At 43.3% G+C, this 18630-nt stretch overlaps 1 protein-coding gene across 1 annotated transcript in view; it reads left to right on the forward strand.

Moving 5' to 3' along the window:
• Positions 1–757: 757 nt before the first annotated feature.
• Positions 758–18630, forward strand: part of LVRN (laeverin) — a 78217-nt gene continuing 60344 nt past the window's right edge. The window contains exon 1 of the mRNA XM_042933472.1: positions 758–1455. Within this exon, the coding sequence (XP_042789406.1) occupies positions 758–1455 (698 nt within the window). The remainder of the gene's footprint in view (positions 1456–18630) is intronic.

Below are 18630 nucleotides of genomic sequence, written 5' to 3' on the forward strand. Positions count from 1 at the left end.
GTCGGCCCCTCCTCCAGCCCCGCCTCGCCAGCTCAGAACGGCTCGGGGACTCCTGGCCTTGTCTCCATCTTCGCACTCTCTGCCTGGGCTGCGTGAGTCCTGAGCGTATTCAGGAGGCGAATGTAGGGCCAACGGTTTGGCTCCGGGAGTTAGTTCTGATGGCGTGGATGTCCTTCTGAGGGTCATTTCAGAGTGCGTCTCTAAAAGTTCTGATCCTTAAGCCCCTCACCTAACCCCTAGCCCTCGCTTCCCCAGCTGGTGGCCAGCAGGTGTGCTGTCCGCAGACCGTCCGGCAGTCAAGGAGCAGCGTGGGCCCTGCACTTGTCTCTTTTCCGACAACACCTGAGACCGCACTGGGGCGCATCTAACAAATCCCATGAATCCAGACATCCTCGTCGGAAGCGTCTAAGTTCGAGTGTGGTCCGACCGTCCCTTTCGCGCGTCGACTCTGGAAGCCTCTTGTGCGAGGTCTTTTCCTTTGGACCCAAAGGGGCGCGCGCTGCGGTGCGCGGGATCCGCCTCTTCCCCAGGCTCCGGCGGGGCGGGGGTGGGTGGGCAGGGACCTGGATCTGATTAGCTGGGAGGGGGAAGCCGTGGTCCCAACCGTTCGCTCCTGTCTCCTCAGCTCCTCGCGGAGGAGGAGGCGGGACGGTACAGAGAAGAAGAGCGAAGGGGGTCCCATCACTGAGCACCCGGGCCACGATTTGAGCCGCCGAGGTCTCCCGGCTGTCGCCCGTCCCTCGCCCCGGCCCCAGCCATGGGGCCCCCTTCCAGCTCTGGCTTCTACGTGAGCCGCGCGGTAGCCCTGCTGCTGGCCGCGCTGGCCGCCGCGCTCCTGCTGGCGCTGGCGGTGCTCGCCGCCCTGTACGGCCGCTGCGCGCGCGTCCAGCCGTCCGACCTCCATCACAGCGGGGTCCCGGACGCCGCGTCCTCGCCGCGCGGCACGCAGGAGGAGCAGCTGCCCACCTGGCCGCCCCGCCCCACTCGTGAACCGGCGGGTACGGCCACCCCGGGCCACTGGCGACCCCCGGGCCCCTGGGACCAGCTGCGCCTGCCGCCCTGGCTCGTGCCGCTGCACTATGAGCTGGAGCTGTGGCCCCGGCTGCGTCCGAACGAGTTCCAGTCTCCGACGTTGAGCTTCACCGGCCGCGTGAACATCACCGTGCGCTGCACCGCGGCCACCGCGCGGCTGCTGCTGCACAGCCTCTTCCTGGACTGCGAGAGCGCCGAGGTGCGGGGTCCTCTGTCCTCTGGCCCCCGAGACGGCGCGGTGGGTCGCGTGCCCGTGGACGACGTGTGGTTCGCTTTCGACATGCAGTATATGGTCCTGGAGCTCGGCGCGACCCTGCAGCCCGGGAGCCGGTATGAGCTGCAGCTCAGTTTCTCGGGCCTGGTGTACCGGGACCTCAGGGAGGGGCTCTTCTTCAGCATCTACACGGACCAGGGCGAGCGCAGGTAAGGACAGGCGGGCCCCGGTCCCCCGCTCTAGCTGGGAGTCCCGCTGCTGCCTGCGTCCCAGTGCGCGTCTCCTGCGCTTCCCCGCAAAGCCCCCACCCCTCGCGACGCTTGCTTGCAGAGCCAAAAGGCGAGTGCCTCCACCCCCCGCTGCCCTGTAGAGACCCTGCTTGTCATAAAGCCTCTCGGACCGTGGTCCTGCCTCTGGCCAGTTTTCAGCCCCATCCCTGCCCGTCCAGTTTGTTTCTGTCCTTGCTTTTCTAAGGTCGCTACTACCCTAGAGGTTGATCGAAGGCTTCAGAAAGCCCCGCTTCTGCTCTAACCCCGGAGGGCTTGTTTCACCACAGGGGGCAAATAAATCCCTTGCTATTCAGTTTGGTCCGCGGGCCGGCGGTCGCTGTAATATCTGGGAGCTCGTCCGAAATGCAGATCTCCCCCCGCCCCACCTCGATCAAAGGGATCAGACTCTGCGTTTTAACGAGACCACCGGGGGATTTCTGGGGGTTAGAGGTGGAGAAGCCTGGGGCTGCCGCACCCACACGCTCGCCGAAGTTCCCTCCCCCAGCGCCCCTCCGCGCTCAGCTCCCTGCTCTGCCTTTCCCCTGGGCGCTCCGTAGATGCTACTCTTGCAACAGGCAGACTCACGTCGGTGCTCTTCTCATTTTTTATTTCTTTTGCTGAGGGTTCTCCCAAATTTAAGAATCCCCTTTAATTCATCCCCTCCCACCCCCTGCCTGGGGAAGGCGTCTTGTTTTGGGGATGAGCAGCAGCACCCCCACCCCTCCCAAGCTTTTTGAACAGCTCTCGGGACGCTGCTTCCGCTGGGCGTGGGGGTGGGGGTGGGGGGAGTACTAACAGCGGTGACAAGAGACCTCCCCTCTGAGTTTGCAAGCTCACGCCGCTTACGTGTGTTCTCTTTACACTCATTTGGGATAATGTCTTCCACACGGAATGTTTCCAGCGCAAGAATTGCCTCTTCCACGCCCTGAGATCACGCTACTGAACTCAGGAGAGCGCTGGGGAAATCGTTTCTGCGGAAGACACCAGAAAGGTCTTTCTCCAGGCTGGCGAGCTTCTTCACTCACGCACTGGTGGGGCATTTGCGGTTTACACAACTGCATGTACTTTGCCTTTTATTATTAGAGAAAATGTTCTCAGATGTTCTCTGGGGGAGAGGAACCTAGTAAATTACCCCCTAAATCATCTCCTGCCCTGTTTTCAAAACGCCAGGGGTTTTAAAATAAGTTTAATAAGCTGCCTTAGCGGATGTGTAATCTGTAACTTTTGTTTTTAAGGACTGTATGCTTGGTTTGTTTGTTTGTTTGTTTTCTTTCAAAAATGCACCAGTGCTTGAAAAAGAGTTTTGGAAACTTTCTCATTGGGATGATGTGTCACAGGACTTACGGACACCAGAAACCTTTTAAAGTGACTGTATGTGTATTTCAGAATGCAAGATTTTTAGAGGAAACACACACACACACACACACACACACACACACACACACAAGGGACCACTGCACATACACCTGACAGTATTTTCTGCTGTCAGCCAGTAAATCTTCATCTGCTAACCCATCTTTTCCTTTTTCCTAATAAGGCCACGGCCTGGATGAACTGCCCTAGAAATATGGGAAACGAAAGGCCCCTTTCCATCTTTCCATCGTGTGGCCAACTCGAGTGGTAACTAGAAACCATATTTTGAGAACATGAAAATTCAAACAAGCAGAAATCCTAATCAAGTCCCACAGATGTTCGTAGACCGATGTAGAGTTCCAAAACTGTGGCATCTTGAAGGCGCTGTTGCTCAGGAGTTGTTCTCCTGGGTCTCTGCTTTGCAAACCGCAAGGGGAAGCAAACGGCCAGTGGAGCTGTAAGCCAAGGTCGCAACGAACTTGGACAAAATGATGACTTATGGTGAAGCAGATTTTGGAAGCCCGGCAGGCCCGAGTCTGAGCTGTGTGCCTTGAGTCGGTCTCTTCATGTCTCTGAGCTCATTGCCTCATTCACGGAATGGAGCTGAGTGTCAGCTTTTAGGGCCTTGTGAGAATTAATGAGAGAGAGGTCGGTGCCTGGCACACAGTCCATGCAGTGGCAGCTACTGTCGTTAGCTCACAGTGTAACTGTTAGGGGCAGCTTCTTGTCACCTAAGCGAGAAACCTGCCACGTTCTGGGTAGATCTGAGTCGAAGAAGAAGAGGGCCCCCACCTGGGGGACAAACTGCCTAATCCCAGCTGGGGTTTCTAATCCCAGCTGCCAGTGGTTGAACATGTTTGCCTCTCTTGTTTGGTGACCCCGTATCACAGTCTGGACAGGCTGAAGCCTTTAAATAATTTTACTACTCAACACTAAGGGAAGAGAAAAAGAAAACCCTTCCAGAAAGTGCAAAGAGCATCGCCGTCTCACACTTCTAAGGCTTGGGTGAAGATTTTCTGGCTTAAGAGGTTGCTGGGGAAGCTTCTCTGCCTTTCTGCACGTGGCAGGTGCCATCCCATGTCTGCATGTAGGAGCCATCCACCGAGTGCCTTAGATGTGTGCTTCTGTGTGTGAGTGTGTGGTGCTCTCCTCATTCCATGTGCCAAAAGTTGAGAGCAAACTCCAAATGTTAATGTTCCTTGAAGCGGTGTTTCCCAGACTTGATTCTCTGGCATGTCGCTACCCAAGGTTTTGCCCTATTCACACACCTCTGGCCATATTTTTTTGCTTAAAAAAAATCACTCAGTTTAAACAAAAATAATAAGTAGATTCATTAAAAAGCAACGCTACATTATTATCATAAGTCAGAAACCATTTGGAATTTATAGTCATGCAACTGACCAATACAATGAAAAACAATGTCACTGAGTTCTCCCTGCTTTTATTGTCTGCTGAAGAATCCGATGCCTCTGAATCCACGGGCTGCTCTCTCTTTCTTAAAAAGGGAAATTGGAACTAGGTGTTCAAGAGAAATAACATCAAACCAAGGTTTTTCTTTTGATCTTACCAGAATGATTCATAAAATTTGAAAAAGACTGACGTTCTCATGTGTGAGTCAGATCTCTATAATAAGTGTGTGAGGGTTACCCCAAATCCTTGCCCATCTACACGTGAGGAAATCCTGAATTAGAGCAGTGGTTCACAAACTTTTAAAGTATATTAGAGGGGCGCCCAGGTGGCTCAGTTGGTTGAGTGTTGGACTTTGGCTCAGGTCATGATCTCGAAGTTCGTGAGTTCAAGCCCCGTGTTGGGCTCTGTGCTGACAGCTCAGAGCCTGGAGCCTGCTTCGGATTCGGTGTTTCCCTGTCTCTCTGCCCCATCCCCCTCTTGTACTCTGTCTCTCTCTCAAAATAAATAAACATTAAAAAAATAAAAAAAATTATAAGAATAAAGCATATTTAAAAAATAAATAAATAAAGTATATTAGAGTCACCAGAGGAGTTTATGAAACAGAGTCCTGGGGCACACCTTCAGAAATTCCAGATCCGTACACATGTTCAGAGCAACATTAGTCAAAACGGCCACCAGGTGGAAGCAATGCATGCCCATCAATGGATGGATGGATGAACAAAAGGCGGTATATACGTAAAAGGGAGTATTATTCCACCTTAAAAAGGAAGGAGATTCTGACCTATGCTACAGCATAGATGAACCTTGAGGGCATTGTATAAGTGCCTAGAGTAGTTAAATTCAGAGACGGAAAGTAGAATGTAGGTTGCTAGGAGCTGGCAGGGGCAGGGAGAAGTTGTTACATGGGGACATTTTGGTTGTTTCCAGGTTTGCCTATTACAAACAAAGCTTCCATGAGCAATTTTGTATACGTTTTTGGACAAACACAAGTTTTCATCTTTCTGGAATCAACACCCAGATTCCACGATTGGTGGGTCATACTGTTGTTTCACATGTAGTTTTCAAGAAACTGCTAACTTGCTTCCCAAAGTGTACCATTTACATTCCCACCAACAATGTATGAATGATAGTTTCTCTGCCGCTTAGCCACCATTTGCTTTTACCACTGTTTTTATTTTAGCTGTCATGATGAGTATGTAGTGATACCTCATTGTGGTTTTAATTTGCATTTTTCCAAGGGCTCATGATATTCAGCTTTTTCTCATGCTTACTTGGCATCTGTATATCACCTTTGATGAAATGTCTCCTCATGTCTTTTGCCCATTTTCTAATTGAATTGTTTGTTTGTTTACTTTTGAGTTCTGAGAGTTCTTTATACATTCTAGATCTGAGTCTGTTGTGAGATATGTGGTTTACAAATGGGTTCTCCTGGTCTGTAGCTTGTTTTTTCACCTTAATAAGGTCTTCCAGGAACACGTGGCTGACTCAGTTATAAAAGGATGCAACTCTTTGTTTGTTTATTCTTGAGAGAGAGAGCACTCGAGCAGAGGAGGAGCAGACAGAGGGGAACACAGGATCCGAAGTTGGCTCTGTGCTGACAGCAGAGAACTCATGAACTGTGAGATCATGACCTAGGCCCAAGTCAAACACTTAGTCAGCTGAGCCACCTACATGCCCCTAAAAAAGGATGCAACTCTTAATCTCGGGGCCCTGAGCCCCATGTTGGATGTAGAGATTACTTAAATAAATAAAACTTTAAAATAATAGTAATGATAATAATCATCTCCAGGGAGCAAAAGTTTTTCATTAAATGAAGTCCGATTTATCAATTATTTCTTTATTATTATTTTTTTCCGATTTATCAATTGTTTAAATAGACCAGGCTTTTGTATCATGGCTAAGGATGCTTTCTTTTTTTTTTAAATTTTTTTTTTCAACGTTTTTTATTTATTTTTGGGACAGAGAGAGACAGAGCATGAACGGGGGAGGGGCAGAGAGAGAGGGAGACACAGAATCTGAAACAGGCTCCAGGCTCCGAGCCATCAGCCCAGAGCCTGACGCGGGGCTCGAACTCACAGACCGCGAGATCGTGACCTGGCTGAAGTCGGACGCTTAACCGACTGCGCCACCCAGGCGCCCCAAGGATGCTTTCTTAAAAAGGCTTTTGTTTTAGAGCAATTTTAGGTTTACAACAAAATTGGAGGTACGGAGATTTCCCATATAGCCCCTGCACCTACACCTACATGGCCTCCCCCATTATCAATACCACCCACCAGAATGATATATTTTTTTTAACCAAAGGTGAAGCTATATTGGCATACCATAATCACCCAGAGTCCATAGTTTACTGTAGGGTTCACTCTTGCTGTTATGCATTCTATCTGTTTGGACAAGTGTGTAATGACATATATCATTATAATATCATACAGAGTACTTTAACTGACCTAAAAATTCTCTGTTATCTGCCTGTTCATCCCTTGCCCCCATCACTGATCTTTCTTGTCTTCATTGTATTGCCTTTTCTAGAATGTCTTATGTTTGGAATCATATTATGCAATATGCATTTGAGATTCCTTCATGTCTCTTCATGTCTTGATAGTTCATTTCTTTTCAGCACTGAATAATATTCTATTGTCTGGGTATACCATTGTTTATTTATGCATTCACCTACTGAAAACTATCTTCGTTGCTTCAGGTTTTGGTGATTCTGAAAAAGTTGCTCTTAACTCTTTGTGCAGATTCTTGTGTAGACAAAAACTTTCGGGTGATTTTCTTTAGTTAAATACCAATGAGCATAATTGCTGAGTCATATGATAAGACTGTGCTTAGTTGTACAAGAAGCCACGAAACTGTCTTTCAAAGTGGCTGCACCGTTTTATGTTCCCACCAACAATGGATGAGAGTGCTTGTTACTCCGTATCCTCACCAGCATTTGGTGGTGTCAGCGTTCTGGATTTTGGCCATTCTAATAAGTCGATAGTGGTATCTCGTTGTTGTTTTAATTTGCATTTCCCTGATGACATATGATGTGGAGCACCTTTTAATGTGCTTATTTGTCATGTGTATAATTTCTTCGGTGAGTTGTTTGTTGGGGTTTTGGCCCATTTTTAAATTGAGTTGTTTTCTTATTGTGTGTTGTAAGAGTTCTTTGCATATTTTAGGTAACCATCCTTTATCAGATATGTCTTTTGCAAATATATTCTCCTGGTCTGTGGCTTGTCTTCTCGTTCTCTTTTTTTATTCTGTTTATTTCTGTCATGGATCATGTCTTTGGTGTAGTATCTAAAAAGACATCAGCATACTCAAGGTCATATAGGTTTTCTCCTGTGTTACCTTGTAGGAGTTTTGTGTTTTTGCATTTACATTTTAAAGTGGCCCATTGTGAGTTAATTTGACCCTTTATGAGCTTAATTTTTGTGAAGGGTGTAAGGTTTTGTGTCTACATTCAATTTTTTTGCATGTGAATGTCTAGTATTCCAGAAACATTTGTTGAAGAGACTGTCACTGCTCCATTGCATTGCCTTTGCTCCTTTGTCAAAGATCAGTTGGCTGTATTTGGGTTTATTTCTGGGCTATTCTGTTCATTGATCCATTTGTCTGTTCTTTCAGCAATATCACACTCTTGATTACCATAGCTTTCTGGTAAGTCTTAAAGTCAGATAGTGTCAATCTTCCAACATTGTTCTTCTCCTTCAATATTGTGTTGGCTATTCCGGGTCTTTTACCTCTCCATATAAATTTTAGAATTGGCTTATTGATATTCACAAGTTTAGCTTGCTAGGATTTTCGTTGTGATTGCATTGAATCTATAGACTAATTTGGTAAGAACTGACATCTTGATAATATGAGTCATCCTATCTATGAACATGGAATCTTTCCCCATTTATTTAGTTCTTTTTAAAATTTCATTCTTCAAAGCTTTCTATTTTTCCTTGTATAGATCTTGCATATATTTTGTTAGATACCTAAGTATTTCATTTTTTGGGGGGAGTACTAATATAAATGGCATTCTGTTTTTAATTTCAAATTTCACTTAATTGTTGGCAGGTAGGAAAGCAATTTGCTTTTGTGTATTAGTCTTGTATACTGCAACCTTGCTATAATTGCTTATGAGTTTCAGGAGTTTCTTTGTCAATTCTTTTGGATTTTCTACATAGACAGTCATGTCATCTATGACCAAAGACTGTTTTGTTTCTTCCCTCCCAATCTATATACCATTTATTTCCTTTTCCCGACTTACTGCATTAGTAAGGACTTCCAGCACAATGATGAAGAATGGTGAGAGGGCACATCCTTGCCTTGTACTTGACCTGAATGGGAAAGCCTTCAGTTCTCACCAGTAAGTGTGAAGTTAGCTGTAGATTTTTTGCAATCTTTAATTCAGGATGAGTAAGTTCCCTTCTGTTCCCATTTTACTGAGAGTGTTTTTTTTTTAAACCACGAATGGATGTTGGATTTTGGCAAATGCTTGTCCTGCATCTATTAATCAGATCATGTGATTTTTTTCTTATTTACTCTCTTGATATGATAGATTACATTAATTATTTTTCAAATGTTGAACCAGTCTTGCATACCTGAGATAAATCCCACTTGGTTGTGGTATACAATTCTTTGTATACATTGTTGTATTCAATTTGCTAATATTTTGTTGAGAATTTTTGCATCTGTGTTCATGAGAGATGTTGGTCAATAATTTTCATTTTTTGTAATGTGTTTGTTTTGATATTGGGGTAATGCTGTCCTCACAGGATGTGTTAGGAAGTATTTGCTTCTATCCTCTGAAAGAAATTGTAGAGAATTGTTATCATTTCTTCCTTAAATATTTGGTAGAATTCACCAGTGAACCCATCTGGGCCTGGTGCTTTCTTTTTTGGAAGGTTATTAATTATTGATTCAATTTTTAAAATAGATATAGGCTTATTCAGATTGTGTCTTCCTATGTGTTTTGGAAGATTATGTCTTTTAGGGAATTGGTCCATTTCATCTAGGTTACCAAATCTATGAACATAGAGCTGTTCATAATACTTATTATCCTTTTAATGTTCATGGGATCTGTACGGATGTCTCCCTTTTCACTTCTGATCTTGGTTTTTTTTTAATGTTTACTTATTTTTGAGAGAGAGAGACAGAGTGTGAGCAGGGGAGGAAGGGGGGGGGGGGGGGAGACACAAAATCCAAAGCAAACTCCAGGCTCTGAGGTGTCAGCACAACACAGGGCTCAAACCACGAACCATGAGATCGTGGCCTGAGCCAAAGTTGGATGTTTAATGGACTGAGCCACGCAGGCACCACTCTGATTTTGGTATTAATATAGTTGAATTAATATTTATCATGTGCATTATTGTTTTTTTTTAATTGCCATTGCTCTTTGCTCCTATTTTTGTCTTCCACTCCTATTCTCCCTTTCTTTACTATGTTCAATCTGCCAGTCCATAAACATAGTATGTATGTACACTGTTTAGATCTTTGATTTATTTCATAAGCATTTTATTGTTTTCACCATACAAGTCCTATACTCTACCCATGGGTAGAGTGCTTTGGGTTTCCTAATCCAAGGTCAAATTGGGCAATTCAAACCGTATCTAACCCCTAAGCACTTAATTTTATTTGAACAATTGTAAATGGTATTGTATTTTTAATTTGAGTCTTCATATGATTGTTGCTACTCTCTAGAAATACTGAATTTTGTATGTTTGTTTTGATATCCTGTGACTTGCTCATCTCACTTACTAGGTCTAGGAATTTTTTTTTTGTAGATTCCTTGGGCTATTATACACAAAGATTTGAGAAGTATTCATGTATCAGTCTGTGTATGAATTCTTTGTGTGAATTCCTTTTTTTTTTTCAGTAAATAACTAGTGGAGTGGATGACTGGAAAATACAGTAAGTAGGTGTTTAATTTCTTAAAAAATTATAAAATTATTTTCCAAATATTTTTACTATTTTACATTTTCATCAATACTATAGGAGAATTCTAGTTTATCTTCATCAACACTTGGTATTGCCAGCAGACTTTCTCATTTTAGCCATTCGAATAGGTGACTCTGACTGCAGTTTTAATTTGTATTTCCCTAATAACTAATAATGTGCATCATTTCCTGTACTTATTTGTCATCCATGTATCTTAGCAAAATGTCTGTTAAAATCTTTTGTCCATTTTTGTTGTTTTGTTATTGTTGAATTTTTAAAGGGTCTTTTCTCAAACATATAATTTGCAAATATTTTCTCAGTCTGTGGTTTGTGTTTTTATTTTCTTAATAGCATCTTTGAAAGCAAAAGTTTTCCATCTTGATGAAGTCCAATTTATCATTTTTTTCTTTTATGCATCAGCCTTTTAGCATTGTATCTAAAAAAGCATTGTCTACACAAAGTTCACAAAAAATTTCTCCTATGCCTTTTATTACAAGTTGCATAGTTTTAGGTTTTGTAGTTACACCTATGATCCATTTTGAGGTAAGTTTTAAAAAATGTTTATTTTTGAGAGAGAGAGAGAGAGAGAGCACAAGTGGAGGCCAGGAAGAGAGAGGGGAACAGAGGGTCTGAAGTGGACTCTGTGCTGACAGCAAGAGGGCCAATGCAGGGCTTGAACCCACGAGCCATGAGATTATGACCTGAGCCAGAGTTGGACACTTAACTGACTGAGCACTCAGGCACCCCTGAGTTAATTTTGGTATATGATATGAGATATGGATTGAAGGTCATTTTTAAATTTTTTGCATACAGATATTGAATGGTTTTGATACGATTTACCGAAGAGTCTACTGTTTCTTCTTTGAATTGTCTTTATACCTTGTAAAACATCAATTGTTCATATATAGGAGGGTGTATTTTTGAATTTCCTCTTCTACTTCATTGGTTTATTTGTATATCTTTATGCCAATTCCACAGTGTCTTGATTGCTAAAGCTTTATAATAAATCTTGAAACCTGATAATATTTATCACCAACTTTGTTTTCTTTTTAAAAGTTGTTTAGGCTATTCTAGATCCTTTGTGTTTTCATATGAATTTTAGAATTAGCTTGTCATTTTCTGCCAACAAAAACATCTGCTGATCTATAAAGCAATGGGGGGAGAATTCAAGTTTTAAAATATTGAGTCTTCTAACCCATGAATATGATATATCTCCCTATTTATTTGTGGTCCTCTTCAATGTCCCTTGGCAAGGTTTTATAGCTTTCAGTGTACATATCTCGCACATGCCTTATCAAATTTTCCCTATTTTATATTTTAAACGTATTATAAATGGTATTTAAAAAAATTCCAATTTCCAATTGTTTGTTGTTAGTTAATTTTTGTGTATTGATTTTCTATGCTGTCACCTTACTAAACTCACTTCTTAGCTTTAGCAGCTTTTTTGTTAATTCCTGTTTTGACTTTGTTAAATTAACATGTTACATAGCCTTGGGGTGTTAGATAGTGAGCCAAGGTTCAACGAAAGACCGCAAAGGAATTGAAATGGAGAAGTTTATTATTCCTAGGCTCTGGAGGAAGTACATGGCACACCTTGAGGGGTCACATGGGGAGATCAAGGCAAGGTATAGGTAGAACAACAGGAGCTGGGGCGCCTGCCTTTATTAGGGTTCATGGCCAGAGTGCTTTGGGGTTTTTAGTCCATGGCCAGATTGTGTAATTCAACTGAAAAAGAGTGAGGTTTTGTTAAGCTTTGCAGGGATGGCCCTGCAGGTGGGGAAGGCTTTGTCACAAGGTATATCAGGAGTCACATCAGGAGCTTGTATTTACCTGTGACTCTGCAGGCTGTTGTCTAGAGCATGTACTTGTATGAGGCTAATGTCAGGTTAAGGCCCCTAAAGGCTGCTTGGCCAAACAATATGGATGCCAAAGCAGCAATACCATGGAGTAGCTTAGCTAAACTGAGAATTCCATTAAATTTCCTGTATCAGTGATTATATAGTCTTGAATAAAGAGAGTTTTACTTTTTGGTTACTTTAAGTGCCTTTTATGTCTTTCCCTTGCTTTACTTCCATGGTTAGAGCCTCAATACAATGTTGGATAAAAGTAGTTAAGTACAGATATCCTTGTTTTGTTCCTTATCATAAGCTGAAAGCATTCAGTCTTGCACTGCTAAGTATGATTTTTTCCTGTAGCTTTTCTTCTTTCTCTTCTTCTTCCACCTCCTCTTCCCCTTCTCCTCCTCCTCTTCCTCTTCCTCTTCCTCTTCCTCTTCCTTTTCCTTCTTCATCGTCTTCTCTTTATAGATTCCCTGTATCAGATTGAGGAAGTTCCCTTCTGTTTCTAGTTTTCTGAGAGTTTTTATCAGATTGGATGCCAGATTTTGTCAAATGCTTTATCTGCATCTATTGAGATGATCATATGGTTCTTCTTTTTTTAGCCTGTTAATATGGCAAATTACATTACTTGATTTTCTAATGATAAATTAACATTGCATTTGCAAGATATATACTACTTGGTTTTGATGTATTATCTTTTTTATATTTTGTTGCATTTGATTTACTAAAATTTTGGTTTTAATTTTTGCATCCCTGTTCATGGGGTTTCTTTTTCTTTGTCTTGTTTTGGTATCAGAGTAACGCTGCCTTCAAAGAATACATTTAGAAGTTTCTTTGATTTTGGGGGAAGAATTTATATGGAATTGGCATTGATTATTGCTTAAATTTTTGGTTGAATTTCACTAATGAAGCCACCTGGGCCTCGAGGGTTTTTTTTTTTGTTTGTTTGTTTATTTCTGTGGGATGGTTTTAAACTACAAATTAAATTTTTTTAATGAATAGAGGGCTATTCAGGTTATCTATTTCCTCATGAGCAAGCTTTGGTCATTTGGGTCTTTCAAGGAATTTGCCCATTTAGTCAAAGTTGTCAAATTTAAGTATAATTAATGTTCAAAATATTCCTTTATTATTTTAATATCTGTAGAATCTGTAGTGATGTCACTTCTCTAACCCCTGACATTGGTCAGCTTTTTGTAAGGTAAAAGTCTCTTCCACTTCCAGTGTCTCTTCCACTTCTGACAGACAATAAGTTTGATCAGTGTGCCTTGAGATTTATCTACTTTGTTAATCTGTTTCAATGATTTTCTCTACTGTTTTTTTGTTTTTCAGTGCAATGCTTTATGTATTATTCTTTATTATTTCCTTTCTTCTTCTTACTTTGGGCTTCCTTTCCTTTTCTTTTTCTATTTTCTTAAGGTGGGTGCAAGGTAAGTGATTTAAGGTATTTTTTTCTTCTCTAACATAAATATTTAGTGCTATAAAATTTCCAGTAACTACTGCATTAGTGGCATGCCACAAATATTGTCATGTTGCTTTTAAAATTTTCATCCAGTTCCACATACTTTGTAATTTCCCTTTTGATTTCTTCTTTGAATCATGGGTTATGTAGAACTGTGCTATTTAGTTTCCAAATATTTGGGCATTTTCTCATTTTTTATTGCGTGCCTGACATTTCAAAGTTTATGTTGCTCAATGCCACATTTTGTTACATTGCTTTAATGAATGCTGGTCTTTTTTGGATAGGTGTACAAGTTATTTGGTGACCTTGATCCTTGTTTGATCCGCCATGTCTTGTGTTTAAGTTCTTTGAGAATGGATCTAAAGTCATCTAAAGTCACTAAAGGGGCACATAGGTGGATCAGTTGGTTAAGCATCTGACACTTGATTTTGGCTCAGGCCATGATCTCATGGCTTGTGGGTTCAAGCCCCATGTTGGGGTCCATGCTGGCAGTTGGAGCCTGCTTGGGATTCTCTCTCTCCCTCTCTCTCTCTCTGCTCCTCCCCGACTTTCACTCCCCCCCCCCACCAAGATAAATAAATTAATTAAAAAAAAATTAAAGTTGCTTTTACTCCAAGGCTACTTTAGTTCACTGCTCAGGCATTACCTTCCTGGTCTCTGTTGAAAATCCATTTATTCTAGCAATTTCTGTACTCTGGCTTGTGGGAATTGGAACAATTCCTAGCATTGTGTGAGCTCCAGGAATTGTTCACCTTTCCTCTCCATGGTAGCTGTTCTTTCTTTGCTTGACCTCTTAAAGTACAGGTTAATATTTGACCAAAGGCTCGGGGTGAGGAGGGGTTATGTGGACTCTGTGCAGATTTCTGGATTTCTGCCCTGAAGATTCTAGCTATCTAGGTCTCCCTGAGCATCAGTCATAGCCTCCTCAATTCAGCGAGACCACTGCACTCTGTTTTTGTTCCCTTTCCTTGTGCTGCAGTTGAGAAATTACATCCAGGTAGGCGAGGTGATTATAGAGTTCACATCTTTTGTTTCTCTTCTCTTGGAAATCACAGTCCAGTGCTTCCTGTTACCTAATGTCTGAAAACAGTTGTTTCATATATTTCATCAGAGTTTTTAGTTGTTTTCAACAGAAGGCTAATTCTAGCCTGTGGTACTACAGAAGTCTCATCATCTCTAGATTTGGTAATGTTATTAAGTATAAAGTTAATCCTCAGTTCTTCCTCATGATATCTTGGTCTGCTCATAGTTTCTATTACATGGTGTTCTACAAAGCACCTAAAAGGATCCCAGGAGAGGGAGCTAGCTGGAAAGGACCCCAGGTTGGGAAGCTGGAGCCTTCGTTCCGGTACTACCCCAACCCCTGCCACTTACTAGTTGTCTAACCAGTTATATAAATTCCCCAGGGTGCCAGCTTCCACATCTATAAATCGAGATGGGACTCTCCAAGGTCTCTTCCACTTTGGAAATTCAGTGAAAGAAAGAATTTGTAATCCCATTGTTGTTCAAAGTGTCCTTTAAGAATACTCGTTGCATTTCCAATCATGCCATGTCCTGTATAAATATAAGGTAGAACAGGGAGGTATTCAGGGGAATGAGAGTAGGAAAATTAAGAGATGAGGGCAGCTCACTAGTGTGAAATGGCTGGAGAAAATTAGGATTTTTATCTGGGACCCGTTAAGGGGAGAACCGCGTGATTAAAATCCATCAGCATGTGCAGGTGTAGAAAGAATGAACAGAGAACTGGAAAAGACGTCCTTCCAGTTGCTGTTTATGCTAGGAAATCTGGCACCAGCCTCAGAGAATGACACACAAGAGAGAAATTTGAGCAATATTAGGAAAGAATTTAGAAGTATCCAAACAAGGTCAGTGAACTCAAATACCGAGCACATGATCTCACTGGTGTCACAGATAAAAGAGGTCATTTCGTTATCCTATAGAGGTGTTGAGCCCACATGTCTCACGAGGCCCAGCTGTCTTCTCTGGGAGATGGTTTTGCTCATCCAAGATTCAGATCCTGTATCTTTTGCAAGCAAGTGTAACCAGCCTATCGAAAAGGCACACCTCCCAGTTCAGTAAAAATGCAACTGTGTTTCTCCCACTGTGCTTTTACAATTTAGTCTCAGAGATCATCTTTCCTGCTCCTGCTTAAATACTCTAACAGCCCCATAATTTACTGCTCATTCTTAGGTGACAGATGAGCTACATTCCCTAAGTCACAAACACTGTCCAGATGCAAAAATTTGAGCATCCAGTCCTGTGTCAAAGCTTTTGAAAGCTTTGAACTGAGTTAGCTGTTAAATCTCCCTTTCTCTCCCTCCACCCTCCCTCCCTCAAGCTTGGGTGGGCTTTCGGGTTAGAAGCCTGCAGTCGGTCAGGGGTAGTGGTGCTTCCCTCCCTTTCTCCACCTCAGGGTTCTAGCCCCCCCCCCCTTTATCTTGAGAGCTGCTTCTACGCCCCGACCAGATCCGGTGGGTCTGGGGGAGACGTGGAGAGGTGACACGTAGGGCAGTTCCCACCTGAGCCAGCACTCTTGCTGTTTGTCCTGACTCTGGCCTAGCACATACCTTTTTTCCCTTGAGATGTCATTTTCTCACTGTTTCCCTTTCTACTACAATGTTCTTGACCCTGCAGAATGCTGCCTCTAGTTCTCCATTCTGGTGGTCACTAGTGACCCCTTCCTCAGCCCCTAGACACGGAGGAGTGCATCTCCAAGCTCTTCTAGTTTCATGCAGGTGGGCCCTGTTGGACAGAACCCAAGTCAGTCCCCGTCCTGGCTCAGTCCGAGTCTCAGGGCCCACAGCTGTTCCAAGGAACACTCCTAATCCCTGGCTTGGGGCTCACGTGGGTCCCAAGGCAAGAGTATTCTTCTGGTTCCACCTCCAACGCCTTTCCTTTTGCCTTTTACATTCCCACTGGTGGGAGTTCAACTCCGACCGGGGTCAGTTTCGGCTTTCCCAGCAGTAAGCTGGGTACCAGGCTCTGAGTCTCTCTGCTTCTGCTCTCTGAGGGATCTTCTCCCCCATGGCTCACCCAAGTTAGGGGGTTTCCCTCCTCCCAGCACCCTGAGATCAAGAAGCTTGGCTAACCCGCACCACCTCCTCCCCCCCACCTAGAAATCTCTCCTCTCATCTCTGGCCTCCGTTGCCTGACCTTCCTTCCATGTGTTTTTGGTGGAGCCCAGAGGCCCCAGAAGGGCCCCAGGTCCTCAAGGCCGTCTACTCCGAAAACTTTCATAAGGTGGTTTGGCACCTCTCTCTGGGATTGCACGTCTATTGTGTTTTGTTGCCTGGTGGAAACTTCAGCTTTAAGATCCTATGACACAAGTAATAAACAAACATGATTCATGGGCCAATCCTTGAACCACAGTCCAGTGGTGTAATATGCGTCTTTACTAAAACATTTTGATTTCTGAGGGTGTTGTTGTGTAAAAACAACTTGGGGAGACGAGCTTTCCGGTCTTATTTAACCCTTGACCAGTTATGTCATGTAGCACTTGTTAGCTAGAGCTGTAGGCAGAGTTCATACAATGACTTGGAATGAATGAGTGGATATTTTTTATATGGCAGTAGATGGATCCCAAAGGATATCATGTGGTCTTGACCCCTAAGCCCTCTTCTAGCACAAGAAAGTGGTGAGCCCATGATTCCCTGGCCACACAAGAGGGCAGGAGAGTGGCTTTGCAATACTGAGCCGCTACGGGACAAATTGTCCCAAATTAACTCCCTCACCAACTGACCGCGCTAAACCCAGACTTGTCAGGCACCATAATAGCATGTTTCGGCGAGGTTTGAAGGGAGCAGAGGGTGGATGGTTCTATTTTCTGAGGTCAAGATATCTTTACAGGGTTGCTTGAATCCAAAGCAGAGAGAGAGAGAGAGAGAGAGAGAGAGAGAGAGAGAGAGAGAGAGAAGGGAAATAAATACCAGTGTTGAGTTCCCAGATGTGGCATAACCAGATCGTGTGTGTTGCTGGCTGGCCCTGACCTTTGCAGTTAGGACTGCGAGCCAGAAGGGCTGTGTGTTGTAGGGACTTTTTTCCCTTTTTGTTTGTTTGTATAAAACCAGGGAGGGAAATAGTTGAGTAAAATCCAAGAGTCTCTTCTATTTCACCTCTCAAGAGGCCTGAATCATGGAATAGGAAGGCACTTGCTTGCTATTTGCTTAAAGTGGTGACTCTCTGAGCTGATGTCTCTTAGCCTTTTTGAACCTGTAGCCCCTTTGAGAAGGTTAAAACTTTCCCACTTCCTTGAAGAGTCTGATTTTCTCTCTTGACCTTGCAGCTTCCTTGAGAGGCCTATGCTTTGTGAGGTCATGGCAGTGGAGATGTTACCAAGCTTTATGTTTTATAGTTTCTATTACAAAAACAATAGGCATGTGGTGGCTTTCCAGATGGATAAGCATGTTTTATAAAATTGGCTGTGCTTTTTCACTCTACATTATACTTTTTCAGGCTAATTTATTACCATTAGTACAAAATGGCCTACCATTCCAGGGGGCTCACAGGCCTCATGGAGGCCAGGCATGAACTTCCAAGGGGGCTGTTTCTCCCAACCCTAGATGACTCAGTCATGGTCACCTCAGGGGCTCCTTTTTCAATTCTGTTGGATGTCTTTATCCCTGTTAGAATCCATTTTGGGGGGCACCTCGGTAGCTTAGTTTGTTAGGTGTCCCAGCTCTTGGTTTCTGCTCAGGTCATGATCTCATGGTTCGTGAGATCAAGCACCATATCAGGCTCTGCACTGACAGCGTGGATTCTCTCTCTCTGATCCTACACCACTCATGCTCGCTCTCTCTCTCAAAATAAATTAATTAATATTAAAATTTTTTTAATGTTTATTTTTGAGAGTGAGCTCAAGTGAGAGAAGGGCAGAGAGAGAGGGAAACACAGAATCTGAAGCAGGCTCCGGACTCTGAGCTGTCAGCACAGAGCCCCATGGGGAGCCCGAATTCACGAACCACAAGATCATAACCTGAGCTGAAGTCAGACGCTTAACCGACTGAGCCACCCAGGCGCCCCATCTCCTTGAATTCTATAGTTCATCTACGTGGAGAGCAGTTTGTGAGGTTGCAAGGAATATAGCAGAATTCAGAGGTGGTTTGTTGATACATTCAGCTAGTAATAATGTGAAAGCTCAAACAGCAA

Source organism: Panthera leo, chromosome A1, assembly GCF_018350215.1.
Source record: "Panthera leo isolate Ple1 chromosome A1, P.leo_Ple1_pat1.1, whole genome shotgun sequence".
Classification (NCBI taxonomy): Eukaryota; Metazoa; Chordata; class Mammalia; order Carnivora; family Felidae; genus Panthera; species Panthera leo.